A 14878-nucleotide genomic window follows, 5' to 3' on the forward strand; every position below is an offset into this window, starting at 1 on the left:
TATAACTAGTAAAATTAATATTTTCATATTGTACCTAGTAAGAATTCCCTCGTATAATTCACAGCATTAGCCGGGAGATCATTTATTTCACATGTAAGCAAAAGGGACATTATAACTGAAATATGCCCATCTGAATCGAAATCGGAATCGAATCGAGCTTGTGAATTGTAATCGAATTGATTTGGTAAATTTGTGTCAATTCCCAGCCCTGTAAACTATATCAGGGATTTTATTCATTTTGGCCTCTTGTTGCCTCTGTGCACATCACAGTAATGAAAGACTAATCTTTTTTTTAAAGCAGTAGGCCGATTAATCGGTTATTGGCTTTTCCATCATCTTTGTTATCAGTATCGGCAAAATCCACCATCGGTTGACGTCTACTTCTGAGAGACCTGTCCATACAGTCTGACCTACAGCTAGAGAGCCTTTATTCACTTATCAGTGTTAAGTGCAATTTTAATCTCTTTAAAATGACTAAATATATTTCTAAAGAGGAAATTATTTTTAAATGAAAGAGAAAGTTGAAATGGGTTGATGCCTGATGCAGTCACAAGTGACAGTCACTGAGCTGGCTGCACTCCAAATGGCCCATGCTGACAACAGGCTTGGATTCCTGTGCGCTGACAATTTAGGGGTCGGGAATTTGGAAGGGTGGGTTATAACGCTCGCAAACAGCACTGCTGTGGCATTTCAAGCTGCATTTTATGTGCTGCTTGTGATGAAATCATCATAGGATATGTTGATCTTGGGAAGCTCCATATTTTGTTCATGTCAGTGGTTCTTTCTGCAAAAATCAGTTCACTAGTGTGTTTTGTATGTTTATGGTACTGAATGTCAGAGACCAGAAGTAGACGTGGTGTTTATTTGGGAGAGAACTTGCGATGAGTTCCTTGAAATGTTGTTTCGGTTCATCCAATGCGGCCACCGCAACATAGGTCAGTTGTAACTGCATCAACCCTGATGTTTAATGGAATTTGTTTATTATATGTTACTGCTAATAGTATTAATTTTGTTTTTGTTTTCTCCACAGGGACATACCCAGGTGAACTTTGTGTCTACACTACTGCGGGTCACCATGTCTGACCAGTTGGATTTGCCCGTGCGGCAGGCAGGTACGTATATGGCTCTGAAAAGCCGGGCTTCTTCCCCTCCCCAGTTGAAGTCAGTGTGCTGCCGTTCCTCAAACCACCTCCTCACTGTCACTCCATGACCGTTCCTTTTCCGCCTTATGTTGACATATGTTAAGATAGAGCTGAGAGATTTTGTCACTTCGATGTGTCGGAAAATAGATATTTTTACTCAGCCCTAGTTGCTACTATATTGTGTATATACACAATATAGTAGCAACTAGGGCTGAGTAAAAATATCTATTTTCCGACACTATTGTCAAAAGTACTGGTACTTCGGTACCAAGTCGGTACTAAAATAAAAAAGATGTAATGATACCTTCTGCAGTACCGGTAGTACTGAGCACCGACTATATCTGATATCAGCGTGCAATATGACTGACACACTACAGCTTTAAAATGCTCACAGGCTTAATTTGAACGTGTGCTCTGTTACTCCTTTTACACTGAAATGGACAATTAATCCAAGTGACATTTTCTAGTGTGATTTATTAAACTGCTGAAGGCTGCAATCTTAGCATGGATGAGCTGCGTACTTTAAATGAATGTATAAATCTGACCGGTCATACTCTGGAAACTCCACAGACATTGAGAATCATTCACATTGTTTGAGATGGCAAAGCAGAGCACTAATCCACTTTGAACCACGCACGATTCAAAATAAAAGCTAGATGCTTGAAATTGAAGAAATTAAAAAACAATAAATAATATATTACAACTGTAGAGTAAAATGTAATATTCTCCTAATAATAACAATAGTTAATCAATTTATCAAGCAAGACAGCTGTTGATTAAAAGTTTGGCCAAAAAAAATGCAAAGACATGTTAAAAAGTTCTATTTTCACTTATGTGGTGGCGGGGGCATGGTTAAGTGCCGGTTTGTGAATGGAGAGCGAGATCAGGAGATGAGAATGGTAAGGATCATCACCTGGCAATGATCATCTCTAACAGCTGTTTGTCATTGCAGTGAGAGTGGAAACGGGCTTTTAAGAGCGAGCCAATGAGGGAGAGAGCTACACGGAGCAGAGTGTTCCAGAGTGCGATTTGTATTGTGCTGAAAAGCATTCATTTGAGTGTGACCACTGAAAAGTGGAATATATATATATATATATATATATAGACTGAAGCTGTGGGAAATAAAGCCCTTTTGAGTTCGATCTCGCGGTCTCCTGCTTCCCCCTCTGTCACAAAAACTAAGAACATTGTTACGCTGGTGCTGACACCCGGGAATTAGGGGAGGAAGAATGTAGCCATGGGAAGACATGGTCAAGACCCTTGCCAGCATCTACCAGACGCAATATCAAGCCCTCCTTGAGCTGTGCACTGAGCAGGAACAGCGATTCATTGCGCTCCTCCAGGCCCAATTGAAGGACCGACAGATGTAATGGAGGGTGCTGTCGCCCCGGACCCCGTGACCGCCCCGCTCCAGGTTCCACTGGTCAAAATGGGCCCCCTCGATGATCCGGATGCCTTCTTGGGGCACTTTGAGCAGACGGCAGGGGCATGCGGATGGCCAAGCACCCAGTGGGTGGTCTGATTGATTTCACTGCTGTCCGGGGAAGCCCAACTCGCGGCACAGCAGTTACCAGCGGAGAACCTCCTGGTGCACACCAACTTGAGAAAAGCCATCTTGCAACGGGTCGGCCAGACACCAGAGCAGCAACGCTTCCACTCTGACCATTGGCAAGCACAGCCGCCTGTTCGCCTACGCCCAACAGCTCCGGGATGCCTGCCGGAGGTGGTTGCTGGCTGAACAATGCGACTTCGGAGTGGTCATCGAGCTGGTGGTACTGGAGTAGTTCATCGATCGAGTTCCGAGAGGGACGGCGGAGTGGGTCCAGTGCCACTGTTTGGCAACTTTCCAAATGGCCATCCAGCTGGCAGAGGACCCCATGGCGGCATATTCGAGAGCCGGCTAGCCCCTAGACCCTTCTCTCTCTCTCAGTCTTTGTCCGCTCCACATCAGGATGACGTGAGGGTGGGTAAAGTCTGGGCATTCCCAGCCCTTAGAGGATTCCCCGCCGGGGATTTCCATCTGGAGCAGACGCGAGACGAGACTCTTAGGCACGCCTTTGACCAAGTGAGAGTGATTGATGGTCACCGCCTTCAGCCAGACGTTGCACTCGCCTATCCATACTTTTCTATTATAAATAACCGGTTGTATCGAGTGATGCAGGACGCTCAAAGGATGATACAACCCAGTTATTGATACTGAAGAGCCATCGGGAAATGTTATTCCAGACGGCTCATTATTATCCGATGGTGGGTCACTTAGGGCAGGAAAAGACACTGAACCATCTAATGGCCCGTTTCGATTAGCCGGGCATTCACGGGGATGTTCACAGATGGTGTGCGGCATGCTGTGAATGTCAGCTGGTGAATACGCCGCCCACCCCAAGAGCGCCTTCCTTTGCACCTGCTTCCTTTGATCGAGGTCCCCTTCAAAAGAATTGGTATGGACCTCGTCGGGCCATTAGAGCGGCCCACACACGGACATTGCTTTGTGTTGGATCTGGTTGACTATGCAACGCGATATCCGGAAGCAGTGCCTTTATGCAACATCTCAGCACGTAGTGTTGCAGAGGCACTCTTCAGAATAATCTCCCGAGTGGGGATTCCGAAATAAATACTCACTGATCAAGGCACTACTATTATGTCACGTACACTGCGCGAGCTGTATGAATTATTGGGTATTAAATTGATTCGGACAAGCGTGTACCACCTGCAAATGGACGGCTTGGTCGAACAGTTTAATAAAACCCTGAAAAACTTGATTCGTAAGTTCATGCACAAAGATGCTCGGAATTGGGATAAGTGGCTTGAACCCCTGTTATTCGCAAAACGAGAGGTCCCGCAAACCTCCATTGGGTTCTCCCCATTTTAATTGTTGTATGGGCGTAAGCCTCGCAGTGTCTTGGATGTCATGAGGGAAAATTGGGATGAGGGACCTTCAAACAGTAAAAATGAAATTCAATACGTGCTTGACCTGAGAGCAAAACTCCACACATTGGGGCAACTATCACAGGAGAATTTGCTACAGGCTCAAGAACGTCAATCCCAGCTGTATTACAGGGGAGCTCGGCTATGGGAATTTACACTGGGAGATAAAGTTCTTGTATTACTCCCCACATCAAGCTCTAAATTACTTGCAAAGTGGCAAGGGCCCTTTTGAGGTCACATGGCGAGTCGGGGAAGTCAATTATTAGATTATACGAAAGGATAGGGGTGGAGCACGGCAAATTTACCACCTCAACCTCTTAAAATCATGGAGGGAGGTGGTCCCTGTGACTTTGGCGATGGTGGTACCGTAGAGGGAGGAGCTCAGGTCAGAGGTGAACTTAAAAGTCAATTGCGGCACCCCGGTCACTTGCAGAGACCACCTCTTACCGTCACAAATCACGAACGTGGGCTGGTTGCAACGAACCTCATAAAACACCATATCGAAACAACCCCAGGGGTAGTGGTATGCAGTCGTCCCTACCGATTATCCGAGCACAAAAAAAAGTGGTTCGGGAAGAATTAAAGGCACATGCTGGACATTGGGGCAATAGAAGAACCCCACAGTGACTGGGCCAGCCCGGTGGTGCTGGTTCCAAAGAGCGATGGCTTGGTCCGGTTCTGTGTGTATTGTAGAAAAGTCAATGTTGTGTCTAAATTTGACACATATCCAATGCCTCATATTAACAAGCTGCTCGATTGGTTGGGCGCGGCTCACTTTTATTTGACTCTGGATTTAATGGAGGGTTATTGGCATATCCCCTTAGCACCAATGTCCCATGAGAAAACAGCGTGACCCTTCCGTTCGGTTTGTTTGGGGCCCCGGCTACGTTTCAGCGCCTTATGGACTGAGTCCTCAGACCGCACTCTGCGTATGCAGCTGCCTATCTGGATGACATCATTATATACAGTAATGATTGGCAGTGGCATATGCAGCATCTGAGGGCAGTCCTAAGGTCGCTGAGACAGGTGGGACTCACGGCAAACCCCAAGAAGTGCACAATTGGATGGGCTGAGGTACGGTATCTGGGGATCCACTTGGGTCGCGGGCCGGTGCGCCCCCAAATTGATAAGACTGCAGTGGTTGCGGCCTGCCCGAGACCCAAGACCAAAAAGGAGGTGAGAGAGTTCCTGGGGCTGGCTGGCTATTATAGGAGGTTTGTGCCTAATTATTCGGACATCACCAGCCCGCTGACTGATCACACTATAAAGGGAGCCCCAGACCCGGGCCAGTTGTCGGAGCCATGCCAACAGGCTTTTATGCGCTGTGCTTTGTTGTGGGCCGTTGTTACATGCTCCTGATTTTTCTCTCCCTTTTGTTGTACAGACCGACGCATCAGACGGGGGGGTTAGTAGCTGTGCTGTCCCAGGTGGTCGAGGGTGAGGAGCACCTGGTGCTGTACATCAGCCATAAGCTTTCGGCGAGAGAGGCGAGGTACAGCACCGTTGAGGAGTGTCTGGCCATCAAGTGGCCGGTCCTCACACTTTAGTATTGCCCCTGGGATGGGCTTTCACCCTCTGTTTGCCCCACTCCAGTGGCTCCATCGCATGAAGGATACTAACGTGCGGATCACCTGTTGGTATCTGGCTCTTCAGCCTTTTTAATTTCGAGGTGGTCCACAGACCGGGGGCGCAAATGGCTTTTGCAGACTTTCTCTCCAGAAAAGGCGGGGGGGGAGTACTGGGCAGGCCAGTTAGCTCCCCGGCCTGAGTTGGGGGAAGGGTGGTGTGGTTAAGTGCCGGTTTGTGAATGGAGAGTGAGATGAGAATGGTAAGGATCATCACTTGGCAGTGGTCGTCTCTAACAGCTTTTTGTCATTGCAGTGAGAGTGGAGACGGGCTTTTAAAAGCGAGCCAGACGCCAGTGAGGGAGAGAGAGAGCTGTAGGGAGCGGTGTTCCAAAGTGCAAATTGTATTAATGTGAAAAGCGTTAATTTGAGTGTGACCACTGAAAAGTGGAACATATTTATAGACTGTGAAGCTGTGGGAAATAAAGCCCTTTTGAGTTGGATCTCGCTGTCTCCCGCTTCCTCCCTTGTCACGAAAACTAAGAACTTAGTTACAACTTATTAAAAGATTTAAGAATTAATTAGACACCATTTTGATTACTAAATTAAATTAAACTTTAAAACATGTTCTGGAAAATAGTTTAAATTATTAAATTATTAAAAATAACTCAACTTATATGTTCAAAAGCACATTATCATATTAGCATATTTTTGCTGTTGTATCGAAATCGGTATCGACTACTGAAATTTTGGAACCGCAACAACACTAGTGTATATTGGTATGGCTGAAATTGACCCACAGCATCCCGGACAATAAGTATCCATTTTATAAAACTTGTATGAATTGTATAACTTTCTGACTTGACTTTCTGAAATATCCTGGAGATAATCATGACTTTAAGACACATGCATTAACTCGAACCCTACTTCTTGTATAGTTCCTGTGCTCCTCATTGAAATTGGATAGAATATTTCAAGTTTGTCATGCTTCTTTACTGCTCAAAGAGGAATAAATATTGAGCTTTCTCATTCTGTCTTTTGCTCTAATGCCAGGCCTCCTTTTGTGTCATGAGATGACACTTTATCGGAAAAAAAAAAAACTCTTCATAGCAGAGTTTTGGAGCGCATTCAGTACATTCTTCAAATAGTTTTTGTCCTGAGTGCTGTAGAAAGAACTTGATACTTTGTGTTGTTTTGGAGAGAGCTGAGGACTTTTTTTAATTATTAATTGAAGACTGAAATATCACTTGGCTATCTGTTTGGAGCAGTTTCTTAACCTTATCTGCTGTCCAAAGAAAACTTGTAACTGTGAACACAACTGGTTCACAGCTCTTTGGACATCCATTGTAAAATGTGGGTTTCTGGGAATTAAAGAAAAATGTACAGGAACCATTGTATTGTGCTGCATGTCAGACAGTGGTGCATCTGATTTTAATTTGTTCTGTGTAGGGGTTGTGAAAACAATGCATCAATCTGACAATGAAAATTGTATGCATTACTTATGGAATTAATTCATGAGGACTTATAATACCTGATGTATTACATTCATTTCTTAGGCAAAAGATTTGACCAGTTTTCTTTGTCGCTGTAAGATACAAAATATTGAGCTGTTTTGACTGACAAGCACTGTTGCAACAGGCACAAAATTAAAAACTCAAAAGTTTAATCAGGCTTGGTGTGACCACTTTGGGTTTAAATCTTCATTTGGGTCAGCCTACTTTAAAACAATTAGGAATTGCACAAAAATAATGTAATCAACTGAATCTCGACCAGATTTAATGTTTCATCTTCATCATTCATCACATTTAGTAATGATAACCACAGAAGTGGCATGTCAAAGGCACAGACTCACCAGTTTTTCACTGTAGAAATGCAATAAAGCAGCTCTTAAACGACTTTTAGAGTGTTTTTGCGAGCCATTAGCAGCTCATTTGTCATATACCCTGCTCTGAAGAAGATCAGACTGTTGGATTTTGGATGGAGCGATTCATAGGAGTTGCTGATTCAGCAGCAGCCAGAGGGCAGGATTTTTCTCACATCCGTTTACAAGAACAAGTCCGTCAGCAGTCTGCTGTTCGGTTGTCACCTCTTTAAACCTTCCTTCTCTGTCTGAAGCGCTAACACATTTAGCTTACACAAACTGACAGTGAGATCTTTGTGTGCTTAAACCAGTCACAGACTATGTTGGCTTGAGAAACCCTTGTCTGAAAGTTTAAACTAAAAACAACATTTTTTAATGTTACAATTAGATAGAAATAAAGAAAATAAGGCGAGAGAGTTAAAGGATTGGTTCACCCACAAATTATATTTCTCTCATGATTTACTTACCTTTAAGCCATCCTAGATGTGTATGACTTCTTCAGCAGAGCCAAAATGAAGATTTTTATAAGCACATTTCAGCTCAATTTGTCCATACAATGAAAGCAAATGGGTGCCGTGAGGCTGTTTTATGGTCCAAAAGGCATATTTAGGCAGCATAAAAGTAAATTCACACTACTCCAGTCTATCAGTGAATGTCTTCTGAAGCAAATCAATAAGTTTGTGTAAGGAACAAAACAGTTTATGCTGCCTAAATATGCCTTTTGGACCATCAGACAGCCAGCAGGGTCATGGCACTCATTTGCTTTCATTGTATGGACAAAAAGAATGCTTATAAAAGTCTTCATTTTGGTTCTGCTGAAGAAGGAAAGACGTACACATCTGGGATGGCTTAAATGTTTTAACTATGGCTTTACATTAATGTAAGTCTATGGGATTTTGGAGATATTTGATCACCCACTGTGCGAAAACTGTTATTATGATCAGTTCGAAAAGTTATAGCAACCTGAATCAAAACAATCTGAAGGTCTGTGCCAAGTTTGGTGGATGTAGCTTGAAAGCTTTAGAAGTAGTTAAGGCCTGTTCACACAAAGAACGATAACTATGACCATAAAGTTTTAAAAATCTTTATAACTTGAAGAGAATAGCACAACTATAATGATAACGACACTGTGGAACAATATTGTTAGGATCGCTCTCAGAGCGTGTCTCAATATGCTTTTAAAGTTCTTTTTAATTAGACACATCATCTAAAAAAACAGCACTCCAACATGAGATGCTGATTAAACAAAAACAAAGGGAAACGAAGACGTTCATCTAGCGCACGTTTACATAGAAAAACAAATGGATGGTTGCATAAGCGTTTGGTGTGAACAGCCCCTTACAGTTGGTGGAGGTCTTAGGCCATTGCATCTTGCTCTCTTTTTAGCGTTTCTCAGATTAAGCAATGAGTTGTTTAAATGCTTTGGCTGGAAAGATGTTCAACTTGGAAATTTGTGTCTTGAGATCCTCACGTTCGGTTCCAGTCTGTTGTTTTTCCGTCTGTTTGAACAGCCCCCGGCCTCGGCTCACAGTCTGAGCCACTTCACCACCGAGTTCAGCCGAATACCACTGCTATCTGTGAATATCGCTACTCTACATACAACTGTACTGAATAAAAACAGTGTTGTATTTCGCTGTTATTATGAAGCTTGAGTCTGGAGTAGTAGGAATCAGTGCAAGTGTAACACCATGTGAACTGTCTATTAAAGCGTTTTTCCCCCTCATTTTACTTTTGACTTGACATTTGAGAATATGGACCAACTAAAACTTTTTTATTTCATGCACATTAGTTGAAAATGAAATGCTCTTTTTTTATTTTTTTTTTATTTATTTTTTTATTTTTTTAACAGCGAGGATAGGAATGTTCTATGCAATAATATAACTGTGCTGAATAGTTTGTATTTATTTTGCCCTCTTGTGGACTATGGAAACAACATCAATTTAGAAATCAGCTGACTTTAAAATTTGAATATTAGTTCATATATATTAATATTTATATATTTATTTTAAAGTACAATTCATTTTCATGGTTCAGTCAGTACTCTTTATTTTTGTAATAAAGTTCAGCACTATTTTACTTTATTTTTTCAGTCAGTATCAATTTTAAAAACTATCGGTTGATTAATCATATCAGCAGGTACTGCCCAACTTAGTTATCGGTATCGGTAAAATCCACTATCGGTCGACCTCTACTTTCCGATAGTTGTGCCCCAGAGACCGGAGAGCTCCGAGCAGGATCACTTGCGCTACTCAATCATTTTTGACCCAGGAAAACCCCAAATGGAGAACCAAATCTCCACAGAATGGGACGACTCCCAAACAGGTCAAGAAAATGAAGAGGAGCTTGTTAATAAAACAGGCAAGTTTTTTTTTTTTTTTTTTTTTTTTTTTTTTGTCACATTGCTTTGAGAAGATCTTCAATTTCTTGAACCAAGTTTATTATAATAATAAAATTGGTCAACATTTTAAACTGAAATGTGGCATATTGTTATATTGAGCATTTTGGTAAGGTTGATTTTTATTTATTTTTACATTGTCTTGTTTCAAATAAAGAGGAAGTAGTTTTCATTTATAAAGTATTTAATTCACTGACTGGAATTCCAAAAACAGGCATTACAGTATGGTTATTTTATGTGAACATAACTGCGGCGTGCATTTAGCAATAACCAAGACTGTTATCACCCTTTTTGTGGACGCTAATGTAGTTTACATTATAGTCATTGTAGTTATCATTCTTGGTGTGAACGGACCTTTACAGTCAAAAATGTTGGTCTTGGTTTATGGATTTAAAACAAATCCTAAACCATGTCAAAACAGTATTTTGGCTTTGTCAGGTAGGGCTGCAACTAACTGATTATTTTGATAATCGATTAATCTAACGATTATTTGACTATTCGGCGATTATCGCAACGATTAATCATTAGCTCTTAACCGACTTTAGCTTGTGCCCTGACTTAAAGTTGTATTTAACATGCTTCTTAACAATAAAGAGGACAAAATCATCTTAAAATACCTACCTTTAAATGACATTCACTGAATTAAAGGGAAAAAAATACTTTTTAAGTTTAATTCAGTAAAGAAATTCACTGCAAAAAAATCCTATTGTTTAAAATTGTCTAAAAACCCTAAAACAAGATACATTTACTTGAGAAGCAACATATGAGATATTTAGACTTGCTTTAAGAGAATGTATCTTAAATATAAGTGTATTTTGTATATAAGTGTATTTTTTCACTTGGTTATACTTCTGTGAGTGCAGTAAAGACAAAATGTACTTATATTCAAGATCTATTCTCTAAAAGCAAGTCTAAATATCTTATATGCTGCTGCTCAGGTCAATGTATCTTTTTCTTAAAGGTTTTTAAATATTTTAAAATATTTGTATTTTTAATATTATATTCAACATTCTCAGATAACAATTTTTCTTCTGCAGTATAGCTTCTAAAATAAATGTACATTGTTTTAAAGGAATTTTAGATATTTATATTGGAAAACAAGCCCAAACAAAGCAAAAACGTATTTTGTTGCGGTGTATAATGGGGCGAACCTACCCTCTCTCACTTTTTTCACTTCAATCCATCTTTAACTCAGAAAAAAAAAAAACCTCTCTCTTTTTAATGAATTTTCTTCACGATAAGAAATGCACAGTGACGCATGATTCAAAAAGTCGCAAGCCATCACGTTATAATCTAGCTGCATTAAGCATGCGTGCTCGAGGGACGAGCGTCCCCGCGACAGAGTGTGCATCAGCCGGGTGCAGTTTCAGTCTCTCCCCCTTGGTTCGGGACATTAACGCAACTCTGAAGAGGCACTGACCACACAGAGAAATACCAGTTTCGGAGTTTGTAGTTACTTACATGACCTGCTTCCTTATTTAAACTTTAATAAAGCTATAATGCATTAAATGTAACGCTGGGGTGTTTCCTTTTAAAGACGCTTGACATGCAAGTGTTGCTTCAGCGGAGTGGCAGCTCGAGCTCCACTTATTCCACAATGAGAGTGCTTCTGTATTTACTTATTTTGTATTTTTGCATTATAGTTCCTTCATACTTCGCTTCAGGTGAAGTAGATTGTGGTTTGGAAAGTTTAGAGTGCATCTGGACTGTGAGCTGTGTTTTCTTCCTCTCCTCAGTCAGACACGAGCTGCAGTGCTGCTCTCGTGCGCCATCATTAGAGTTTCATGTGATCTCATGTTATGTTAAATAACATCAAACGGCTATTGGACAACGAACATTTTTGTTGACAGTTTTTTATTGTTGACGTTGTCAATAACGTCGACTAATCGTTTCAGCCTTATTGTCAAGCCAACTTAAATAGTCCAACTTTTAAAAGCATGTTTTGAGGCAACAAATACGTCTGATGGGGTGAACCTGAAATGATACAGGGCTTCCTTAAGTACTTTCCTTAGGAGTTAACAGTAAGCAACCCACTGACTAGTCGAGTTTAAAAGTCTGTAGTTTTGCACATTCCTAATCCCTTGTGTGAGGACTGATTTCCTGGAAGAGATGAGCCCAGGCTGCTTTTTGTGGATAGTAGAGGGTTTGTATTGAAGCTGTATGAAAAGAATTGAGAGATCTGCTGTCTGGATTGGCCTCAAGTACACCTGCTGGGCTTTTTCATCAAATGTACAGCTGCATGGAGTGCCTTACATAGCTCTGACATTCTTGACGTCTCTTAGGCATTCAAGCAAAGCCTGTTAACCTCAACCTTTCTTTGTGCTTGTTGGGCTAAGTTTGCAAAGCATACGAATTAAGTGCTTTATGTACACTCACTGAGTACTTTATTAGGAACACCTGTACACCTACTTATTCATGCGATTAATCTAATCAGCCAATCGTGTGGCAGCAGTGCAATTCATAAAATAATTCAGATATGGGTCAGGATCTTCAGTTAGTGTTCACATCAACCATCAGAATAGGGAAAAATGTGATTTCAACCATGGCATGATTGTTGGTGCCAGACAGGCTGGTTTGAGTATTTCTGTAACTGCTGATCTCTTGGGATTTTCAAGCACAACAGTCTCTAGAATTTACTCAGAATGGTGCTGAAAACAAAAAACATCCAGTGAGCGACAGTTCTGCAGACGGAAACCCCTTGTTGATGAGAGAGGTCAACTGAGAATGGCCAGACTGGTTCAAGCTGACAGAAAGGCTACGGTAACCCAGATAACCACTCTGTACAAATGTTGTGAACAGAATAGCATCTCAGAATGCACAAAACATTGAACTTTGGGGCAGATGGGCTGCAACAGCAGAAGACCACGTCAAGCACTTTATTAGAAACCCTATGATCCTAATAAAGTGCTCAGTGTGTGTATACTATGCATGGAAATGCTGGGTGAACAATACATTTGCGAAAATGTGCAGTACACTTTTCAGACCTTACTGGGAAATATTGAAATACACAATGCAGTGCGCTCAAACTCGAGCTTCCATTTGGAGCATGACAAATGAACTGGAACCACAATCGTTTCTTGACTCATTATTTGGTTGGACTGCCAGACATTTTTACACACAGTTGGGGTAAAAATGTTAAATAACCAAAGTTATGCATTTCTGAGTTAACTGCAATTTGCGTACAGTTGGGCAGGCTTGGCATAGGGGAAAACAAATCCAGTTACAATAGTTGTTCTGTTAATTCGACAGGGTAAATCAATAGAAATTTCCAAAAGATTTTTAAATTGTAAAAAAAGTACATGCATTGCTTAACATAGAGCACAAAAAACAAAACAAAAAAACGTATTCCCCCCCCCCCCCTCCCCGAGCCAATTGAATAAAATACACTAAATATCTCGTCTGTGACTTCCATTACTGTCGTTCAGGTGTTATCTACTTGAAGAACATGGTGACACAGTACTGGAGTGAAGGGGATAACGTAAACACTGAAGGACCCACCAATAACATCCCAGAAGAGGACAGGCAGTTCATTCGAGACAACATAGTGGAGGCCATCATCCAGTCCCCAGAGCGCATCAGGTAACAAACCACTAAACCCACACAGGGGGTTGGTGAAGGTAGACTTTAATTCCTAACCAATTTTTTTTTTTTTATTACTTTCAATTGGTAGAGTGCAACTCACAACCTGCATTCACCACATGATCAAGCATGACTACCCCAGTAGATGGACAGCTGTCGTGGACAAGATTGGCTTCTACTTGCAGTCCGACAACAGTGCCTACTGGCTGGGCATCCTGATGTGTCTCTATCAGCTGGTGAAGAATTACGAGTAAGACAAGTCATAAAACCACTCATTAGCTGTTTCTTTACACATTATATTCAATGTCTGATTTCTCTGTATAAGTTGCTAATGACGTAGTCACCAGCATGTTGCCAATTGACTGTTCTACAACAACTGAGTACCAAGCTGTTAGTATGGAAAGAGCTGGAAAATTGCCCCTGCTCACATCCATTATGGCATATCACTCTGGTGCTGAATTCATGACGTGCATGAGACATTGCATCACTTCATGAGATTTTAAAATGATCTGCCTTTGTTCTGGTATTGACGGCAACATTTAAACAGACATGCGCACACTGAGTAAGCTTACACTGACAACAGCAATAGAGGTGTATACATGCATGGTGAAATCGATTGGATTTTGCTTAAATGGTGTTCTTTTATTGGGGAAATATCTTAAACAGTTTAAGGCATTTACATGATCATGCATATTGTCTGCTTAAAAAAATTATGTAAACAGTGCATCATCATGTATATACGATGTGTTGCATTGTATAAAACTTTGAAGAACGTTGCATCCCAAATGATAGGAAAACTACTTGAACTCACAACCGATGTTTGCAAACATTTTAATGGACGTTCAATGCATCCATATGCGAATGTGGTTTGGATTGTTTAAAAAAAAATCACATTTCATGCATTTCTGTTCAGAGTACAAAAAAAACAGTCTGATATGCCTAACAGTTAGATTTAGGCCGCCATTAAGAAAAAAGCCATATAATTAAACCATTTTGCAGCATCCTAATGTATATATGCGTGTCAATGTTTGTAAGGTATAAGAAGCCTGAGGAGCGTCAGCCGTTGGTTGCTGCCATGCAGATCTTCATGCCCATGTTGAAGGACCGTTTCATACAGCTTCTGCCAGACCCCTCCAGCGACTCTGTCCTGGTGCAGAAGCAGATCCTCAAGATCCTCTATGCTCTCTTCCAGGTACTACCATCACTGATGCATTTACTGAAGGTGTTAACAGCTTGTCTTCACTAAAGTCTTTGTGTTTTGAGTCATCTCTTGTGAATTAATCCATATGTTTTTACAGTACAACCTCCCTCTGGAGCTGATCAATCGCCAGAATCTGACAGAGTGGATGGAGATTCTGAAGACAGTCGTGGATCGAGACGTTCCTCCAGTAAGAACATCTCATCATAATGC

At 41.2% G+C, this 14878-nt stretch overlaps 1 protein-coding gene across 1 annotated transcript in view; it reads left to right on the plus strand.

Moving 5' to 3' along the window:
• Window positions 1-14878, plus strand: part of LOC127454519 (importin-7) — a 39539-nt gene that overhangs the window by 2653 nt on the left and 22008 nt on the right. The window contains exons 2-6 of the mRNA XM_051721815.1: window positions 1031-1112; window positions 13314-13467; window positions 13559-13717; window positions 14503-14659; window positions 14766-14855. Of these exons, the coding sequence (XP_051577775.1) occupies window positions 1031-1112; window positions 13314-13467; window positions 13559-13717; window positions 14503-14659; window positions 14766-14855 (642 nt within the window). The remainder of the gene's footprint in view (window positions 1-1030; window positions 1113-13313; window positions 13468-13558; window positions 13718-14502; window positions 14660-14765; window positions 14856-14878) is intronic.

This window comes from Myxocyprinus asiaticus, chromosome 2 (genome assembly GCF_019703515.2).
Source record: "Myxocyprinus asiaticus isolate MX2 ecotype Aquarium Trade chromosome 2, UBuf_Myxa_2, whole genome shotgun sequence".
NCBI classification, from domain to species: domain Eukaryota; kingdom Metazoa; phylum Chordata; class Actinopteri; order Cypriniformes; family Catostomidae; genus Myxocyprinus; species Myxocyprinus asiaticus.